At 45.1% G+C, this 20,337-nt stretch overlaps 4 protein-coding genes across 10 annotated transcripts; 3 read left to right on the forward strand and 1 right to left on the reverse strand.

The window, feature by feature from the left end:
• The first annotated feature begins 20 nt into the window (after nucleotides 1-20).
• pnpt1 (polyribonucleotide nucleotidyltransferase 1) lies at nucleotides 21-5,193 on the forward strand. Its single transcript, XM_088384349.1, has 28 exons — nucleotides 21-250; nucleotides 515-575; nucleotides 701-775; nucleotides 860-965; nucleotides 1,126-1,175; nucleotides 1,253-1,316; nucleotides 1,397-1,444; nucleotides 1,519-1,632; nucleotides 1,719-1,905; nucleotides 2,009-2,060; nucleotides 2,127-2,184; nucleotides 2,253-2,349; nucleotides 2,423-2,525; nucleotides 2,588-2,658; nucleotides 2,748-2,784; nucleotides 2,845-2,911; nucleotides 3,030-3,119; nucleotides 3,194-3,247; nucleotides 3,320-3,429; nucleotides 3,490-3,561; nucleotides 3,651-3,714; nucleotides 3,797-3,880; nucleotides 3,956-4,039; nucleotides 4,122-4,228; nucleotides 4,342-4,397; nucleotides 4,477-4,555; nucleotides 4,639-4,686; nucleotides 4,758-5,193. The coding sequence occupies exons 1-28, from the start codon at nucleotides 132-134 to the stop codon at nucleotides 4,899-4,901; spliced, it is 2,301 nt and encodes a 766-aa protein (XP_088240475.1). The 5' UTR covers nucleotides 21-131; the 3' UTR covers nucleotides 4,902-5,193.
• Nucleotides 5,194-5,702: 509 nt separating this feature from the next.
• On the forward strand, nucleotides 5,703-11,091 carry ppp4r3b (protein phosphatase 4, regulatory subunit 3B). Of its 3 annotated transcripts, none has more exons than XM_088384347.1 (16): nucleotides 5,703-6,098; nucleotides 6,484-6,539; nucleotides 6,884-6,982; nucleotides 7,061-7,684; nucleotides 7,788-7,865; nucleotides 8,438-8,554; nucleotides 8,627-8,743; nucleotides 8,846-8,977; nucleotides 9,046-9,148; nucleotides 9,227-9,268; nucleotides 9,352-9,510; nucleotides 9,580-9,749; nucleotides 9,817-9,956; nucleotides 10,023-10,171; nucleotides 10,246-10,376; nucleotides 10,493-11,091. In XM_088384347.1, exons 1-16 carry the CDS (start codon nucleotides 5,957-5,959, stop codon nucleotides 10,601-10,603), a joined length of 2,370 nt encoding a protein of 789 aa, XP_088240473.1. In that variant the 5' UTR covers nucleotides 5,703-5,956; the 3' UTR covers nucleotides 10,604-11,091. The 3 variants fall into 3 exon arrangements, with proteins under 3 accessions (XP_088240473.1, XP_088240474.1, XP_088240472.1); XM_088384348.1 differs by having other exon boundaries at nucleotides 10,249-10,376; XM_088384346.1 differs by having other exon boundaries at nucleotides 9,046-9,268; nucleotides 10,249-10,376.
• cfap36 (cilia and flagella associated protein 36) lies at nucleotides 10,959-15,678 on the reverse strand. The gene is made up of 12 exons (XM_088384350.1): nucleotides 14,981-15,678; nucleotides 14,193-14,257; nucleotides 13,834-13,935; nucleotides 13,616-13,730; nucleotides 13,404-13,491; nucleotides 12,877-12,985; nucleotides 12,729-12,803; nucleotides 12,520-12,622; nucleotides 12,341-12,456; nucleotides 12,111-12,272; nucleotides 11,957-12,049; nucleotides 10,959-11,889 (listed from the first exon to the last, which is right to left on the reverse strand). The coding sequence occupies exons 1-11, from the start codon at nucleotides 15,084-15,086 to the stop codon at nucleotides 11,969-11,971; spliced, it is 1,122 nt and encodes a 373-aa protein (XP_088240476.1). The 5' UTR covers nucleotides 15,087-15,678; the 3' UTR covers nucleotides 10,959-11,889; nucleotides 11,957-11,968.
• scdb (stearoyl-CoA desaturase b) lies at nucleotides 14,624-19,539 on the forward strand. Of its 5 annotated transcripts, none has more exons than XM_088384357.1 (6): nucleotides 14,624-14,642; nucleotides 15,949-16,154; nucleotides 17,246-17,376; nucleotides 17,516-17,721; nucleotides 17,794-18,026; nucleotides 18,379-19,539. In XM_088384357.1, the coding sequence occupies exons 2-6, from the start codon at nucleotides 15,953-15,955 to the stop codon at nucleotides 18,576-18,578; spliced, it is 972 nt and encodes a 323-aa protein (XP_088240483.1). In that variant the 5' UTR covers nucleotides 14,624-14,642; nucleotides 15,949-15,952; the 3' UTR covers nucleotides 18,579-19,539. The 5 variants fall into 5 exon arrangements, with proteins under 5 accessions (XP_088240483.1, XP_088240479.1, XP_088240482.1 ...); XM_088384353.1 differs by lacking the exon at nucleotides 14,624-14,642 and adding an exon at nucleotides 15,716-15,873; XM_088384356.1 differs by lacking the exon at nucleotides 14,624-14,642 and adding an exon at nucleotides 15,719-15,826.
• Nucleotides 19,540-20,337: the final 798 nt, after the last annotated feature.

Below are 20,337 nucleotides of genomic sequence, written 5' to 3' on the forward strand. Positions count from 1 at the left end.
CAATCAGAATCTTCTGTTCTTGACGTACTTCCGTACATGTGACGAACTGTCATGGAAGCCCCCTCACGCACATCTCCGGCGTAAAGTCGCCTTTCCCATTCTATCTTACTTTCTCTTTTACAAATTGAGCCATGAGACGTTTACTACAACTTGGACGTTCGTTTTCTCAATGCCGCCTGCGTCTGTGCCACCAGAGCGTGTACAAAAGTCACGGCAATGTACGAAGTGTGGGAGTGGACCTCGGAGACAAGTGAGTTCATTTCAGCCGAGTTTCGATTTCCTCGGAAGTGCTCAGAACATGGAGCATCACTAAATCCTACATTAAGTCATTTTAAGATCGTTTTATGGCGGCTACTCTGGGCCACTCTGAAAATGAAGGGAAGACTCGAAACCATAAGTCTGCGTAACTGTGGATTTATATATTTAGTCAGTACGCGACTTAAAAAGTAGCCCATTTTTGGATGAAAAAAAAATCACATTCGGTTCCATGTATTTCCATATTTTTGACTTGCAGAAAGCTCGAGATTTCCTCAGGAAGGCTCGCCAAGTTTGCAGATGGCTCTGCTGTAGTCCAGGTAGGCACCTAAAACATCTATGATTCCAAAAGGAAAGCAGAGCCGCAGTGTTGTTGGATGCACCCGACAATAGCTTGTGATTTGCACATTTTTTACGAGTAATAATTGTGTGTGTTTTTTTCAAGCTGGGTGACACCTCTGTTATGGTGACAGCTGTGAGCAAAACCAAACCATCTCCCTCTCAGTTCATGCCTTTAGTGGTACGACATTTGTGCACAAATTTGCATTTAAATTCACAAATTTTTCTTTGGATGCGTCAAATGTGCTGTTTGATTGATTGACAGGTAGACTATAGGCAGAAAGCGGCCGCCGCTGGCAGGATCCCCACCAATTATTTGAGGCGAGAACTAGGCACCACCGACCACGAGATACTTACCAGCAGACTCATAGGTAACCTCTCGGAACAAATTATTGGCATTTCAATTCATATCAATGGGGGACAATGATTTGAAATGGAAACCTTTTGTTTCACAAGCGTGTTGATTAATTAAAAGTGTAAGTCATAGCAAGATAGGATATTTGTATGAATGATTTATTTTCTTGTGTTCAGACAGGTCCATTCGACCTCTTTTCCCATCCGGTTACTTTTACGACACTCAGGTTGGTTCTACTTCTTTATATCTGTTACTGTTATTTCTTTTAAATGTGGCATATTATTATATATTGTCTCTTTGTAGATTTTGTGCAACTTGCTGGCTGTGGATGGCGTCAACGATCCGGAAGTGCTGGCTATCAACGCAGGTAATTATGGAAAACTCCACTGGATGTTCCGATTGTAATAATCGTTTGAAGTCAATGTTTTGTTGTCTTTTCCGTTCAAGCCTCAGCTGCTCTTGCTCTGTCGGACATCCCGTGGGAGGGACCTATAGGTGAGCGGCGGACATTCCATATTTGGAACAGCGAGGGAAATTTTTCGATCAAATAAATGTCCATATCGATGCAGGTGCTGTGCGTATGGGATTGGTGGACGGCGAGCTGCTGGTCAACCCCACCAGAGCGGAGATGGCATCCAGCACGCTCAACATGATCGTGGCAGGAGCCCCCTGCAGTCAAGTGGGTCAGTTAAGCGTTCAAATCAAATTTGAAATCTTGCCATTAATTCAAGCAGTCCAGCATCTCTCACCCGGTTCATGCCGTTGCCAGTGATGATCGAGGCGTCTGCCGAGAACGTCCTGCAGCAGGACTTTGCTCACGCCGTCAAGGTGGGCGTCAAGCACGCGCAGCAGATCATCCTGGCCATCCAGCAGCTAGCGCGAGAGCTGAAAGTCACCAAGCGCACGCCGCCCAAGATGTTCTCGGCACCTGCGGACATGGTGGCGCACGTGCGGCAGTAAGACTCACTACTTTGATGATGCTGTGGAAACCGATGGCCACTGGAGGGCGGTGTTACACAGATATCATATTTACAAATATATTCTTTATTGTATACACAGATCGGCCTCAGAGAAAATCTATGCTGTTTTCACTGATTATTCCCATGATAAGGTAAGCTCCAAAATCACCCTTTTCAATCTGTTCAGTCTTATTTTCATATCAATATTGTCATCGCAGATTTCACGAGATGACGCCATCAACAAGATCCGTCTCGAAACCGAGGAATACCTCAAAGGTAAGATGGCATCCTTGACATTCTTTGTGAGTCACGATTAAGATTTCCAATTCGAATGTGTTATCCAGAGAAATTTCCCCAAGCTGAACCTTTTGAAATCATCGAATCGTTCAACACTGTGAGCAGGGACATCTTTAGGAATTTAGCGCTCACTGAATACAAGAGGTACGCGTTTACAATCGACGACACCGGATGACGTATTCACATTTATGACAATCGTACTCGTTTGTGTGGTTAGGTGTGACGGCAGGGAGTTAACGGCCTTGAGAGACATCTCCTGCGAGGTGGACCTCTTTAAACCCCTTCATGGCTCCGCATTGTTTCAGAGAGGACAAACGCAGGTATGCCGTGCGTGAGGTTGGAAAAAAAAAAGAAAACCTCCTAAAATTGAGATCTTTCGTAGGTCCTGTGTAGCGTCACGTTTGATTCGCTGGAATCTAGCGTTAAAGCGGACATCATCACGACAGCTTTAAGGTGAGGATGAAATGTGAAACGTTGTAGCTTTAGAACAGAGCATGCAACAAATCACAGGATGTTCAATTATGACACTTCTCTGTCCGTAGTGGCATCAAGGATAAAAATTTCATGCTTCATTATGAGGTAAGTGATTTTTTTTTTTTAAAGAAATTTCAGTCATTAATGCAGTGATTTTCATTTCAGTTCCCACCCTATGCCACCAACGAGATCGGCAAGATGGGAGGTCTCAACAGGAGAGAACTCGGACACGGTGAGCTTATCCGCTAGATTTCCATTATCTCCACCCAAGAATGGTCGCCGCTTAATCACACCTTTTGGAGAAATGTTGCTTTATTGTCGCTAATGTTGTGCTTGCGTCTTTTGATTAGGCGCCCTGGCCGAGAAAGCCCTGCGGCCTGTCATCCCCAAAGACTTTCCTTTCACTATCAGGGTCACGGCTGAGGTGCTGGAGTCAAACGGTGAGGAGGGATCGGGGGGGGGGGGGAGTCTAAACTGACTGACCGGCTGTTTGTTTGTTTTTTTCACTCGTTAGGCTCATCATCCATGGCTTCAGCGTGTGCAGGCAGCCTGGCACTCATGGACGCAGGTACTCCACATCAGGCTGGAAGATAGTTGGATAGAAACGTCCTCTCTCCTTTTTTTTTTCTTTTCTTCTTAGGCGTACCCATCTCGTCACCCGTGGCCGGCGTGGCCGTGGGCCTCATCTCCAAATCCAACCCCGACAAGCCCTCAGAGATCCAAGACTACAGACTGCTCACGGACATTCTGGTAACGTGCACTCGGCAGAAGAAGAGCTATGAGAGCTTAATAAAAGTCGTTTGCGTGCAGGGAATCGAGGATTACCTCGGAGATATGGATTTCAAATTGGCAGGAACAAACAAAGGCATCACTGCGTTACAGGTATGGAGGCCAAACACGCCAAAGCAGGTTCCTGGAAGATGATTGAATTGGCTTATTGAGAAAATCTATACATGTTGTTTACCTTCCAGGCGGATGTGAAGATTCCAGGACTGCCTCTCAAGGTGGTCATGGAGGCCATCCAGCAGGCCACAGGTACGACAGTAGTTTCAAGTCCAGGAAATAACTGGCGTGACATTTTTCCTTCTGCTTTGATCTGTTCAAAATGACATTTTAGTGGCAAAGCGGGAAATCTTGGGTATCATGAACAAGAGTCTGGCAAAGCCCAAGACGAGTAGGAAGGAGAACGGGCCAGTTGTCGGTGAGTGTTGGGTAGAACTTTGTTTGTATGAGGTAATATTCTCATATTATTGTGTTTTAATTTTATTTTTTTCAGAGAATGTGCGTGTGCCCGTGTCCAGACGGGCTCGCTTCGTGGGCCCGGGTGGATACAACCTTCGCCGGTTACAAGCTCAGACGGGTAACGCCGATCGTTTTGTGGCCGCATTCGGGAAGCGATGCGAAAAGTTCCGGAAGTTGTGATTGTTTGGTGTCATTCCTAGGCGTGACCATCAGTCAGGTGGACGAGGAGACCTTCTCCGTGTTTGCTCCCACGCCGGGAGCGCTGAGTGAGGCACAGGACTTCATCAGTGAGATCTGCAAAGATGATGTGAGTGACTTTAGTGGGTTTGTTTTAACCTCGAAAGGTCACGTCACAATCCAAGAAAATTCCAAAGGGCTCATTCGAAAATATGATTTTGTTTCTTTTGCTTCATTTTGAAGCAAGAGCAGCAGCTGGAGTTTGGCGCTATTTACACCGCCACCATCACTGAAATAAGGTCAGCTGCTGAAAGCTTTTTTTTTTTTTAATGGTGAAAGTTTTGTTTTCTTTAACAACGTAACTGTTTTGTGCCGCAGGGACATCGGCGTCATGGTGAAGCTTTACCCCAACATGAGCGCCGTCCTGCTGCACAATTCCCAGTTGGACCACAAAAGGGTGCGTGCATATTTGTGCGAGTGACGGCATGGGCGTGAGAGTCAAACCATTTAAATATTTCTCATGTTCTTCCCCCAAATTAGATCAAACATCCAAGTGCTTTGGGGTTAGAAGTGGGCCAGCAGATTCAGGTTTGGCATCACCCAGGTTGTTGTTTTTTCCCCCACTACTGACCCAATTTACTAACCCCTTTTTCCTCCAGGTCAAGTATTTCGGACGGGACCCCACGGACGGCAGGATGCGGCTCTCGCGCAAAGTGCTCCAGTCACCCGCCGCCACTGTGGTCAAAACGCTGAGCGAGAAGCAGAGCATCTCCATGGCGGCTGCAAGCAACGTCGAACCATGAAGAAGTAAAAACGCTAAAAGAAAACGCAATCGCTGGATGTGACACTTGGACGCACTGCCGTGGAAAGCTGTACGTGTGCGCTCTTTTTCCCTGGCAAAGAAGGATCATGATGTTGTAAAATGTCACTACTTTTTAAAAACAGGACTAGTACAATGTGTTTCAATCGCCTTATATGTGAGGCCTGTGTAAATAAAATGTCAAGATAGCTATGTACTGCGAACATGTTATTCAGCTATATTTGGGGAACTCCCACAAATCTAAATATAAAGAAATATCATGGAAATGCAGCGTATTCAGACTTCCCCAAAGTGTTTGTGGAGGAAACTAGTACACTATAGTATTGTATTTTACAAAAACACACAAAACCTATTGAGTCACTTGCATTAATTAGTAGAATACCCTTCTTCGCATTATACTGCCTCCTAATGGGCAAACACACGTTTTAAGTTACTTTAGTTTTTAGAACAGGTTTAATTTTAGTATTTGATTAATTAAAAATAGTCTATGATTTAGTTTTTGTTGTAGTTTCTTGAGATTAAAAAAAGGTAAAAATTTTGTGAATGTGTTTGTTACAAAAGGTTATCATGTTTTTTTCTTCATTTTACTGTATAAGTGTAACGAATAATAGTTATGTGATGTTGGGGCTCCTTCGGCAGATCGGAGTTGTGTGACTGACGTCAAGCAAAAAAAAAAACTAACAAAATCGGATTACAAGATGGCGCCCCACGGACGTTAGCGGGGAGGCCGCGGGAGTTGTGTTGTGCCCCCCTCAAACCCGCCCCTCCTCCTCCTCCCCCCCCCCCCCCCCTTCCAACAAGGGGGAGGGGGGGGGGTTGTCTTTAGACTTGTGCGCCGTGGCCGAGAGGAGAGCATGCCGAAGAAGTAGCAGTCGCCGCCGCGGATACTTTTTAACCCCCCCTCCCTACTTGGCTCGTCCGTCCCGTGTAACATGCGGACTCCAACAAAGTTGTCAGGCTAGGGAGGAAAACATCGAGGCTCTTCGCTTCGCTTGTTAGCACGCAGCTAGCTTACCCTGCTAGCTTCCCCCGTTCACAATGTCGGACACTCGGCGGCGGGTGAAAGTTTACACGCTCAACGAAGACCGCCAGTGGGACGACCGGGGCACCGGGCACGTTTCGTCGACGTTTGTGGAAAGACTCAAGGGAATATCTTTACTTGTTCGGGCTGAATCTGACGGTGAGTCCCCCCTCACTCCACACTAACACGGTCTGGTGGTGGTAGTAGCATAGCCACGCTAGCATTCGACGTGAGCTCAGTAACGTGGGGGGTTATTTGAGTCGCCTCTTTGTTTTTTGTTTTGTTTTTTTTGTTTTGTTTTTAAAATAAAAATCACGTGTATTTTTCTATACATGCTGTTTTACACTCTTACTATTCTTACCTGGTTTATATTGAAACACACTACGTAATGGTGACTAACACGTCCACTCGCCTTTTGTCCTATGCTAAGTCTACATTGTGTCCTCTTCGAGTCATAAAAGCAAATCAATCACCGTAAAAGTCCTTAAACATTTTTATTCATCTTAAGTCACATTGTAATATTATGTTGTACCTCTCATTTCAGGCTCAGTGTTATTGGAATCGAAAATTAGCCCCAACACTGCTTATCAGAAACAACAGGTAAGTGTAGTTGTCCCTTGGATCAGCCACAAAGGCAATTAAAATGATATCTGCTGTGTTTTATGTCTACAGTCATTTATTATTAAGAAACTTTAGCTGTGCTCAACTCTGTATTCCAAGCCAATGTTTAGCCACAAGCAGTTAATTACAATTACAATAATGGAGTAAGTCTCGTCTAGTAAACTTAGAGATGCTCCCTAAAAATGTTTATAAATGCTTACAAGAATAATGCTAATTATACTTCCAAAAATGATCACAATGAAAATGCATAAGAAATTCTCAGATATGTTCTATAGAAATAGCAATTGCTACTTTTGATGAGAATTTTTTTCTTCTTTGCACAGGACACACTGATCGTATGGTCGGAGGCGGATAATTATGACCTGGCCTTGAGTTTTCAGGAGAAAGCAGGTTGCGATGAGATCTGGGAGAAAATTTGCCAGGTAAACTGGAGTCGGGCAGGAATATTGTTTGGGCTTAAAGAAGTTGTCACAATTGATCTGCGATCTACCCTCATTCAGGTGCAAGGGAAGGACCCCGCCCTGGACATCACCCAGGACCCCATCGATGAGTCCGAGGAGGAGCGTTTTGAGGAGATCCCGGAGACGAGCCACCTGGTGGAGCTCCCGCACTGCGAGCTCAGCTGCCTGGAGGAGATCGCTGACCTGGTGACGTCGGTGCTCTCGTCGCCCATCCGGCGGGAAAAACTGGCCTTGGCCCTCATGAGCGAGGACTACCTCAAGAAACTGCTAGGCCTCTTCCGGGTGTGCGAGGACCTGGACAACCGGGAGGGCCTGCACCACCTGTACGAGATTGTTCGCGGCGTCCTCTTCCTCAACAAGGCGGCCCTCTTCGAGGTGATGTTCTCCGACGACTGCATCATGGATGTGGTGGGCTGCCTGGAGTACGACCCGGCGCTGGTGCAGCCCAAGCGCCATCGCGAGTTCTTGACCAAGACGGCCAAGTTCAAGGAGGTGATCCCCATCACGGACTCTGAGCTGAGGCAGAAAATTCACCAGACGTACCGCGTGCAGTACATCCAGGACATCATCCTGCCTACGCCGTCCGTCTTTGAGGAGAACTTCCTCTCCACGCTCAATTCCTTCATCTTCTTCAACAAGGTGGAGATTGTCAGTATGTTGCAGGTATGAACCATTTTGCTACAATTCATGTAGTGCGGACAAACTTGTTGGCACCTCTCGGTTAGTTGTCTGTTTCGTGATTATTTTTTTTTTTCCTTCACCACAGGAGGACGAGAAGTTCCTCACTGAGGTTTTTGCACAGCTCACAGATGAAGGCACAGACGACAGTAAAAGGCGAGAGCTTGTGAGTCCAACGGAGTTCTTTTCATTCATTCTATTTGGCGCAGTTTGGTCCTTTTGGAATATTCACTGCAGTTTTATTTTCATTTCATTTCTGCCTATAGCCTTTTTTCTAAGTATAGTGATGCCTCGACTAACAAGCGGCATTGAGTAGATAGTAAACAATTTAAAAAAATTACCAAGTGAGGTTTTTTTTAACCAAACTTGATCACTTTGTCCCCTGAAAGTCAGCTAGCTTGATGCTAGCACATAATGGGAAACGCCATAGTCGGACTAACAAAACTAGCATGAATAATGTGGAACTTGTAAACCATTCACATGCATATTTACGCACCGCAAAAAAAACGACGCTAATTTTACTGCCGCTTGCTAAACTTAGTCGTGACTTTGTGTGAGGCGCCAAGGTGCACACACCGTTAAAAGAAAGTCGTTATTCTTAAGGCTCACTTACGATGTCAGCTGATCGCAACTGGTGCCAAACTGCAACAAAGTGCAACATTGATATCTCCTAGCCTCTATGAAACGAGTCCTTTGAATGGTGTGGGTTTTTTTTTTTTTTTTGTTCTTTGTCCTCAGGTGAACTTTGTCAAGGAGTTCTGCGCTTTCTCGCAGACGTTGCAGCCCCAAAACCGGGACGCTTTCTTCAAAACGCTGGCCAATCTCGGCATCTTACCTGCGCTGGAAATAGTCATGGTGAGCAAGGTCCCGTGCCAGGTGTCGAAACAGACACCAATATTTTGTTTATATTTTGTTTCCCCTTCTCAGGGCATGGATGACCTACAGGTGAGGGCGGCAGCTACGGACATCTTCTCCTACCTGGTGGAATTCAGCCCCTCTATGGTGCGAGAGTTTGTCATGCAGGAACTACAACAGACTGACGACGTAAGCGAATCCTTCGCGGCGTTGGAAAGACAAAAAAAGAAGCTTCTCGGGACGTTAGTATGTCGTGGAAAATGTCATGTATTTCACAATTTGGCTTTCCAGGATGTGCTGCTCATCAACGTGGTGATCAAGCAGATGATCTGCGACTCGGACCCCGAGCTGGGCGGCGCCGTCCAGCTGATGGGGCTGCTTCGGACGCTCATCGACCCGGAGAACATGCTGGCCTCCATCAACGTAAGCCCGACTGGCGCTCTTTGCCTCTGTGTCGACAACGTCGCCCGCATTCTCGTCTCTTCCCGCAGAAAACGGAAAAGACAGAGTTCTTGAGTTTCTTCTACAAGTACTGCATGCAAGTTTTAACGGCACCTCTGCTGGCCAACACGGCGCATGACAAGAACTCAAAAGGTGAGCTGCTCCAGACGTCCCACACTCATCGTAACGCCGTGACAATTGGAGGTCCTGACTCGCTATTCTCCTCAAAAGATTTACAAGAGGCAGCCACCAAGATCAACCCTGTGTGTCCAGGTAAGAAACTTTTTTTTTTTTTCCCCAGAGAGGGAAACATTGTAATTGCTCATGTTGTCTTTTTTCCCATTTCCCCCCTGTAGACAACTTTCAGACGGCCCAACTGCTTGCTCTGATCCTGGAGCTGCTGACCTTCTGCGTGGAGCACCACACCTACCACATTAAGACCTACATTATGAACAAAGACCTGCTGCGGAGAGTCCTCGTGCTCATGAACTCCAAGCACACCTTCCTGGCTCTCTGTAAGCGCACACGCCAACACGCATGCACACGGCATGATGCCCACTAAGTTGTTTTGCGCACGTCCCAAGGCGCGTTGCGTTTCATGCGGCGGATCATTGGCCTGAAGGACGAGTACTACAACCGCTACATCATCAAAGGGAACCTCTTTGAGCCGGTCATCAACGCGCTGCTGGACAACGGCACACGATACAACCTCCTCAACTCGGCCATCATCGAGCTCTTCGAGTTCATCAGAGTGGTGCGTCGCGCACGCCAAAAAACTCGCGCGACTTGTCGATTTTAAGTGTGCCGTGTTACGTTTGCAGGAGGATATCAAGACCCTCATCGCGCACATTGTGGACAACTTCTACAAAGCACTTGAGCCCATCGAGTACGTGCAGACCTTCAAGGGGCTGAAGGGACGATACGAGCAGGAGAAAGACAGGCAGAGCCATAAACTCACCAGGTTAGCACATACCGGCTGACGGCAAGTAGAATAAGCAGACTGAATATAACAAAAAAAAATATTTAGATACCGACGAGAGGCTCGCTCAATGGATGACGATGAAGAGTTGTGGTTCAATGAAGACGAGGACGACGACGAGGCAGAGGCGGTGGACAAGAGCCGCATGGAAGATGATTACGCTGACGGCTACGGCAAGTACATGGAGGCCAAAAAAGGTAAAAAAAGGCTTTTTGGGGTTGACCACCAGTACGCCGTCGTCCTCGTTGAGCTAGCGCTGCCCTCGTCTCAACAGGCGCAACCAACGGCGCTAACAATGGTAAAGTCGCGGCGCTACCCCCCACCTCGCCCCCCGCCACGCCCAACAACAGCTCGGCGGCCTCGGTCAAGACGGTCGCACTTCCCGCCTCGCCGGTGGTCAAGGTAATCACAACTATATTCTCGGATAAATTAACAGTCTGAATAAATTAACGAAAGAAAGACAAAACCACATTGAGCACAATGCGGGTCAGGTTGTGATCCCATTTCTCGTCTGTTAGGCCCCTCTGGTGGGATTGGTGGACTACCCCGACGACGAGGACGAAGATGAGGAAGACGAAGAAGAGGAAGAGGAGCAATCCCCCAGGAAGCGCCCCCGTCTCAGCTCTTAACATCCCGAAAGTCTGGCACCGTCTCCCTTTCTTCAGAATTGTTTGGACCACCTCCTTCTCCAGACCCTCGCTAACCTTTAACCCTCTCCTGGTCCTCTTCCTCATCACGCCATCGTGCCAAGGCCCTTCCCCGTATCGGATTGTTGTTATAGCAACAGAAGGCCGAAGGGTAGCGCCTCAGTGGTTGACTAAATGGAGGCCGTCGGCGAAAGAACTGTGCCACAGGCCAGTCAGGCTAGCAGGACTAGCCCCCACTCCTGAACCCCCTCCTCACAACAACCCCCCCCCCTCCCCCCTTTCCCCTCGCAGGAGTTAGGACGCTTGACTGGCCGCTCGCGGAAAAAGGACTGGAAGCTAACACTGCTAAGTCCACATTTAATGTGCAAGAGGATTACAGTAATTTAAAAGCAACTGTTGATTCCTTTGACCACTTTGTAGCTCGAAATGAATTTCAATCTCATTAGATACATTTTTTGTACAAACGTCAACACTGAATGGAGTCTCATTTGTTATCGAGCGATGAATTCGCCAAATCTCTGCCAACCCTCCTGTATCGGAAGCACGGAAAAAGACAAACATAACACGGTCTACAAACAGGTGATAAATTCACGAGCACAGTATATCGAATATTGCATGCGGCATCGTGACTTCTCGAAACTTCTGTACATGCCGGTGGCTCCCATTTTGCATGAAAAGGTATGCGCCAAAGCACTAGTTTTACAACATTGAGACACAGTTGGCATCTACTGCAGGAGTGTGATGCAGACGTACTTTTGGATTTGGCTACATGCGATTCACACTGTTGTTTTAGGGACGTGATAACATCGGCAGGTCCGGAAAAGCTTGACAAACATGCGGCACTTAAAAAAAAATCTTTTTGTGTGTCACTAACTGCTTTCACACAGTCCACATATAAGCCAGCAGCAAAATACAGTATATTTTTGCGGGGACGGAAATGACTCAACTATAATTTCGAATTTCTAACAGCCTTTACAATATTAATACACTCATTTTTCATTCGTTTCCTCATCTTTGTCGCCAAACATTTCTGATGGTCACGCGCCGTGTTTTAGTGGTAAAAAAAAAAAATAATTACAAAATAATAATACGGTACTGCCATCTAAGCTGGCTTTTTACCAGCTCATTCTGACCCCAAATCAGTGAATACGCTCAAGCCGCAACGACCATGTCAACATTTGCGGGGCCAAGCGACTAAATGCCGGCCGGTTCTACCGCAGAGAGCGGCTCGTCTCTCATCCGGGAAGATCTCTGTGAGGCTACTGCATCTAACAGGAGAACAAAGGTGAGCATCCCCATTGGTAAGAAAATAAATACACGTGATTGCATTCATCCTGCACACGGAGCTCATTTCTTGATGACTTCCTCCTTCAGCTTATCTGCCAGATGTTTTCTCTTCTGCAACTTCTTGCGCTCCTCCGTCGAAATCTGGAAGAAGATAAAACGTCAAAATCAGCGGAGCCCAGCGGAGCGTCTTAGAGGGACTCACTGATGGTGGAGGAGGTGCGGGCGAGGAGGGAGCGCAAGGTGCCTCCTGCTCGGGCGTCTGCTTGGCGCTTCGCTCCTTTTTCAGAGCGTGGAGCTTGTCGCGCTGCTCACGTAAGTAGGCCGCCCTCTGCTGGAGATGCTCCTGCTGAGATGCTGACAGCTCCTGAGAAGTTGTCAGAATTACTTTTTTTTTTTAAGGTGTACCTAATGAAGCAACCCCAGCGTACTCACAGTGTAAGGCTGAGCGAAGCCGGCCTCCCTGCGTGCTTCCTCCAGCCAGGATTGCTCGGCGCTGACGGGGGCTCTCACGGGCGGCAGGACCCGAGACTCTACGGTACTGACTCCGCCTGCGCACCCTCACATTAATCCACGTTTTCATCAACGTACGCTACAAATGTTGCGGCTTTTACCGGGGGTGCGGGTCAAAGATGACGAGCAGGAGGAGGTGCTTTTTTCGACGTGCTTCACAGCCGCCAACTTGTTCTCTGCGCTTTCTGATGTTTTCCCGTTGACCTGCACGGAAAATTAGTAACTAGAAATTTATTTCGTGTTTTAAGTTGGTCACGTGGTAATTGGAGAGCGATTATTATTATTTTTTTGGGTGGAACTAAAAGCAAACCTGATTGGACTGCGGGGCTGCGCTCTTCCCATTCATCCTTTGTGCTTTGTGAGTGTTTGCGTCAATGTTCTCAGGCTGTAGGGAAGAAAAAAAAACATCCAATCCACTGCAGATAAGATTCAATAGTCTGATGATGTTGGCCTTTGACCTTGGCAGAGACAGCATCTTGGATTTCGCTGGCGGACGTCGAACACGCGCGCTCCTCGTCCAGCAGCAACCTCCACGACATTTCTTCCTCGTATTCCTCTTTGGACTTTCTGACGGAGGTAGCACAACGTCAAATCTTTCAGGCTTGTGTGGAGGTGAAAATACTTTTTTAAGTGGAAAAAAAACCAATTCGTTTGCATTTTGGATTTGGCGAGCCTCCAAGTGAGGATCTTATATGCATCCAGGTAGGACAAAGTGGATAAAAATAGTATAGTAGCAGTTTGCTACAAGAGTCAATGGCTCAGATTGAAATTAGCCTGAGCCTAAGTAGCTTAAAGCCGACTTCTCTTTTGGGTAAAGATGCCGCTCACTAAATCCCATTAGGAGAGCACGCCAGCAACTTACAAGAGATCATCACACGTTTATAAATGTGTAATAAGCTTATTCGTTTTAGCGTCTAATGTTTTTTGGGGGGGCAACATTGATTTACGATTAAATTGTTATTTCTCTTGCTTGATGAAAGCTTACTTGAGGACTTCCTGCAGGATCTTCATCTCTTGCTGCTGCAGCTCCGTCATCACGTCCTCGCCGTCAGTCAAGCAATCGGGAAGCGCCCCTGGTAGATGGATATATATATATATTGTAGCTTCTCGCTAATTTATTGTCCTCTTGCCAGCAAGCTGATTTATTAGCAATGATGTGTGTGTTGCTACAGTAAAAGTGTGCAACACCAAATGTACCGTTCCTCTCTTTGATGACCCGGAGGGCCTGAAGCTGGAGCTCCATGTTCTTCTGGACCATCAGCGAGCGGAAAATTTGGAAGTCATCAGTGGCCAGGACGGGTTGGAACACAGACTGAAGCCAAATCAAAAGTCAAGTGGTCAGTATTTTTACTTTGCCCTATTATTGGAACATTTGCAGCTTTTCAGGTTTTATAGCGAGGGTGAGTTTGGCGTACCTGCACGGTTTTGGACTTGGCAAAGGGGGAGGTGCACGCATCCAAAAACTGCTGCTCGTTGATGCCCACCTCCTGCATGTAATTCTCCAATAGCTTCTCAACCTGCAAAAACATGATGAATAATGTAGAAAATGGATTCGTTCAATTCAAAAGATGAAACATTTATTTTATCTTTTAGATGATAGTCATGTTTAGATTTTAAATTATGTACACAAGGAATTTTGAAATTATTATTCATATTATAACACAGTATTTCATTTATTTATATTATATATATTTTTTTAAATTGTGCCTACATATTTTATTAATTTAATGTTTATTTTGGTAATGGTTGGCATATAAAGAACAGCTTTACTCACCAACTTTTTATACTGCTGATGGATTTCCGTGTACGCTAACTTATTTTCATCTTCATCGTCAAACACTGAAATATAACATGTAGATTAGTCAAAGAAGGGCGTCCAACTTTATTCACATTTTTTGTTCAAATAAATGTCAATTTTGCATATCTCGGAGAAAATGTCAAACAATTTAAAATCTTTAATGACAATTGATGCCAACATGTGCAAGTCTGCATATGTTAGCAAGTTTTTAATCACTCGTGTTTCTATCGTGCCCGATATTGAATTGCAACGCAAATGATTGCCAAAATGTCAAGAGCATTACAGGTTATGGTGGTCAGATCATTAGCAAGGTCTGCAGAAGATAAATAACAATCCTGATCATTTTTCTATCAGGTGTTTTGCAGCATGGAGATCTATAAAACACGCAGGACATCAGCCCCGGAATTGCCCACCCCTGGAATGTCAGTAAGTGCATTTACTTTTCGGTGCCCAAAAAAAAATGCCATTTGTAAAATGAGGCTGCACAACGTTAGCATCAGCTTTAGCCATGGAGGCTACAAGAAGTAGCTAATGACGCTTACATTTTCATGCTTATTTTCAACATTGAATCATCTTTATCTGTTTATTGGCTTCGTGAAAATTCAGTCAACTGTTTTTTTACATTTTGAAATACAATGCACAACGTCGCAATATTTGCTAGCTTGATTCGCTGGAGGCACAATGGAGGCTAGCGATGCCCCCGTGCTAACATAAACAAAGCTCAGAAGACGACCCGGTGTGTCTTTATTGGTGGGAAAGCTCACCTGTGCATTTGTGCTCCATGAAATCCGTGACTGGGATGACCCACTCGGGACTTCCCAGGTAGCCCACGATGCTCTCCACCACCCACTCGCTGTCGTCCTCAGCCATGTTGGCTCCACAAGTCAGCGGTGGCTGCGGCTGCTCTCCTCCCGGCTTGGACGCGTCCCAGCTCCGCTACGGCACACACACGCGCAGGCGGCAGATGCACGCGTTTATGATTATTGTGCTCCATAAACTTAAATAACTCCCCATTGCAAACAGTTGCAGCAAAAAGTTTTTTTTTTTTTGTTTCGTCTACCAGGAGCAGAAAAGAATTGCTGCGCACTCGTGGAGAGTGCAGGGTGGTAGTGACGCTTGAAGGTTGCCACGGAAACAGTGACGTCAACCGCTGGTTCCCAAACGTCACATTGATTAATGGTTAATAATTTTATTTCAATTCTATAAGTATTTTTTAAATAAAATATATTAAAATACTGAAATATTGAACACCTGGACCCATTTAAAAATTTTGAGTTCGTTTCGAGAAAATTACTAACCCTCAACGCGGCGTCAGCCAGCAGGGGGAGCCAGACTTCCTCTGCTAAAAACAGCCATTCAGGTTTCATTTTTGTTTATTTTGATTTTCGACGGCTTTTTAATAGCGCCTCTCCGCGTTAAGATAAACACGTGAAAGTCTTGTTGACTGTTCTAAATCTAATGCCAAGTCACACAGTCACATAACATCAGATAAGAAAAGAACCAATAGGACATTCGCAACTCTCCACAAGCGCGCACACACAGCATGATAAAGAGGACTTCATTCATTGACGCGTCATTTCCCTTCTGGACCTCCTTTGGATCTCTGCACAGTGAGCAATGGCACACACGTAAATCAAAGCCGACTCTTGCTATAAATGTAAATCAAACTGTTTTTTGATATCTGTGGGTGTGGCCGGTGCTTTGCCAACTGTCGTTTGCGGCACCTCTGCAGCCAAATGGCCGAGAGCAGCCCTCATGGCAAGCGCACAAGCACGTCGACGGAGGATGCGTTTGACGATACTTATGTGGAGAAAGTCGGTCCCAAGCCACCCAGGATGCTGGTGTGGAGAAACATCTGGCTCATGGCGATTCTGCACGCCGGCGCTCTCTACGGAGTCCTCCTCATCCCGACAGCTTACAAACTCACGCTTGCCTGGAGTAAGTACGCAATTGTTTGTTATTTTCATTAGTAATCGTTCTTAATTAATGTACAGTAAGTGTGACACTATTTAAAATGCAGAACTTTTTATTGCTCTAACATCAAGGGGAATTTTGAATCATTTCCAAACATAATTAATATGTATGAATATGATTTTTTTTTTTTTCTCGTGACCTCTGACAAGGATGCAATCGTGTTTTTGATTGTGTTTTCATCTTGTGGAAGAAGTATTATGCTAAGTTAGCAAAATCATTTAACTCAGATCCCCAAAACCTTTTTTTTTTCTAAATATATTACCTTTAATGGAATTTGTGTGTGTTTGGGGTGGCTTTATTTATTGCAACAACTTTGTGAAGTACATTACTGCCATCTACAAGACTGGAGTTGAATTGCACAATAATTATTTTGGGCCACAGTGGGACAAACACATTGTAAAATTATTTCTAGATGGTTTGTTCAAACACATTCACGTATTAAAGTATGTTTTAATAAATTTAAAATGATAACCCTCGCATGGAGCTGCTGTAGGCCACTACTTATGCACAGATGCTCACACGCAAACTTATTGACTCCAGTTCCTGATGACACTCACGAGGCCACACTCTTTAAAGGCACACAAGCAACACAAATATTATAGTACATACATTTTGTTATGTTTTGTTATGTTTTATGCAATTCAGTGCTGTTTTGGTGGAGCAGCAACGGATTAAAGACATTTCAATGCCAAAAATTGACCCCATTATTTGTATCACTAAGATGCATATAATAATTTAACTCGATACAGCAGACTGTGGTTGCATTTCACAAATTCCTCAACAGTCTTCACTTTGTCCCTCATCTGCTCCCCCTCCCCTCCCCACCGCTTGTCTTTTGCAATGCTGGGCTGCATATTATTGCACAGTGGAAGACAAAGCACAATCAGCTCTCCCATAGACATTCCATTGTGAGCCGCGTGACAATTTGTCTTCGGCTGCCAGAAGGTCCCTTGTGCCCGCTGCGAGCAGACAACAACAAACTGCACACCTGACCTCACAATCAGTCCCAAAGGTCGGGTCCAAGAGTGACACTTTGTCATTTCTCTTCCCACCAGCTGCCGCGTGCTTCTTCTTCAGCGCTCTGGGCGTGACGGCGGGTGCACACAGGTTATGGAGCCACAGATCCTACAAGGCTTCAACGGCCCTCAGGGTATTCCTGGCTCTTGCCAACTCCATGGCCTTTCAGGTACAAACGTAACTCTAAACACACATGACGCAACTACACAAACAGACTGTCGATACATTTCTACCTCATCTTTTTTTCTCTGCTGCCCCAAAAGAATTTGAAAACTTTAAATTAATGTTTGGTATCCAAAATGATTCAGAACGACATTTACGAGTGGGCGAGGGACCACCGCGTCCATCACAAGTATTCGGAGACGGACGCCGACCCGCACAATGCCAAGCGGGGCTTCTTTTTCTCGCACATCGGCTGGCTGCTGGTTCGCAAGCACCCTGACGTCACCGAGAAGGGCCGAAAACTGGATCTGTCAGATCTGAAGGCCGATAAAGTAGTCATGTTTCAACGAAGGTAAAGATGCTGTCGTCTGCCTAGCAACAAGCACTCATGAAATAATTCCTTTACTTGCGTACTTGATTTCAGGCACTACAAGCTCTCTGTGTTGATCTTGTGCTTCCTGGTGCCAATGTTGGTGCCCTGGTACTTCTGGGGCGAGTCCCTCCTCGTGGGTTACTTCCTGCCCGGGTTGCTGAGGTACACCGTCGGACTCAACGCCACTTGGCTGGTCAACAGCGCCGCGCACATGTGGGGCAACAGGCCGTACGATCACACCATCAACCCCAGGGAGAACAACTTTGTGGCCTTCAGCGCCATAGGTAGGAGAACTCTTTGCATTGAGCTTTTTTTTTTTTACTCTGAAGTTGCCTGAAACAACCAATCAAGGATGGGGAAAAATGCTGATGTCATTGAACGTCATGTATATAAAATGGAATATAGTTAGCATCAAGCTAGCAATTATGACAACGCTATGTTGCCATACACAACATGTTCTCTTTTTTTTTTTTTAAACTTCAGTTTGATAATAAACTTTAACCGCAGAAGCAATAAAATGCCCGAAATGAGCACTTGGTAAAACACAGAATTGTTCACAATTAGCCAAACAACTGCTTTGTTGTGAACGTGGCTAGCCTGAGTCAGCATTTTTGAATCTCTTTGTTTCGTTCCCAGGGGAAGGCTTCCATAACTACCACCACACGTTCCCTTTCGACTACGCCACCAGCGAATTCGGCTGCAGGCTCAACCTCACTACTGCCTTCATCAACCTCATGTGCTTCCTGGGTCTGGCCAGCGAACGCAAAATGGCGTCCAAAGAGATGATAGCGGCCCGCGTGCATCGGACGGGCGACGGAAGCGCTAAAAATGGCTAAGTTGGACTTTATTATGATGGTGATGATTATTAGGAGAGAGACAGGCAATAAGTTTCATTCACATACCAAATCAATAACGACGGGATGATATCGGGCTGGTTTATTGAGATTCATGTTTGTCCTTTTCCGCTGCACAGGAGTGACACGTTTCTAGCAGGTACTGTTTCAAGTTCCTGATCGTTCAAGTTGATCATGAGTCGTATTGGAACATTTGAAGGTTAAATCGCTAAGTTAAAAAAAAACTAATTTGGTAACGTTACCTTGCTCTCTATACATTTGTTCAATTTCGACCAGACATGTTGACTGTGCAGTAGTGAATGTGAAATGTGTTGACGAATTCAGTGAATTGCAGAATCATGAATTAATTTATGTGATATTTATTAACGATCGTGCCAATTTTGAAACTTTGATAATTATGTTTATGCTTAAAAACACATAGCGGGAGTTTATTTTTGCTTTTATTTTAGACCATAAATACAAAAGAATCTGTAAAATACAATTTTACAATTACAGACCCCTCTAATTCAGATATAATTTTTTCCCCCCCACATTATATAAAAAACAATAGCCGTACTAAACTACAGCACAAGCTCTGCTTTGTTCAAGGTTAACATCTCATAGGCATCTAAACCAATTTGACATGTGAATTAAATAAAATGCTTACCTTGTGGTTCGAAGCTAGAAGTCAATGAGTTTATGTGCGGCGCTCCAAGCACAGGCGCCTCTCCCTGGTATGTTTAAGATGTTATTTTTGATTTGAAGATAAAGGTTGATCAGATAGGAATGTCCGATAGAGTCACGTGTGGGAAATTAATATGGTTTACTACTAATATAAACAAATGCACATATGACTAAAAGTGTTCCTTAGACATTCTTTTGTGTTCACTGATAAACAAAAAAAGCCAGAGCTTTTCAGAGAATGTGTATTATATCAAATAAACACATTTTTATACCTGACAAATTACTTGTTATCTCGTTGGACTTGCACACACGCACAAAGTTTTTGTGGGACATCTTGTCCGCGTAAATTGAGCACTCGACCTGACGATCTTAATCAGGGAACTCCTGTATGACACACGCTCATGCAAAAACAAAAATATGGTGTGCACATGCGTCACTATCTCACTGCGCATTTTTCAGATAGCGCCACACGCAGTCCCGTGTCGTTTGTTGGACATTCTTCGTTTGACGGTGTCACTATAAGTCGTCAAAACAGATTCTAAACAAGTCCGTTTTTCAACGCCGTGGAATCAGATAAGTAACTAAGGGCGCTAAATAAAATGTATGGGAGGCCAATGGAGCTGTGTAGTAGCGCCCTCTGCTGGACAAATAATGCTACTTACAGGCCAATAGTGCCCCAAACTTCAAGATATCTCCGTACTGTCGTCCTCAGTTATTGAATACTCTAAAATAAATTATCCATAAAAAAAATATTGGTGTCTAATTTAGCCTCCAGTTCTGGACTGACTACAAAATATAAAGCATAAAAACAGCGATGAAGTATTTGCAGGATTCAATGTGAATATAATTATTTCATTTGGTTGTACTTAATGTAGTGGCCACAGCCTTCATTTGTAATGCATTAAAAAAAAAGCTCGAATCCCTTCTTTTAAGCATTTCTCTTTGTATCTTAATCCAAAACATCCTTTGAAAGTATTTTGTGCTAATCCTAATTTGCACACAAGAAGATTGGATTTCCACGGAAAGGAACCTGCGTGGAAGCGGGGATTTACGAACACTCGCAGGTTTTTTTTTTTTT

Source organism: Syngnathus floridae, chromosome 9, assembly GCF_059516105.1.
Source record: "Syngnathus floridae isolate MCC-2025c chromosome 9, RoL_Sflo_1.0, whole genome shotgun sequence".
NCBI classification, from domain to species: Eukaryota; Metazoa; Chordata; class Actinopteri; order Syngnathiformes; family Syngnathidae; genus Syngnathus; species Syngnathus floridae.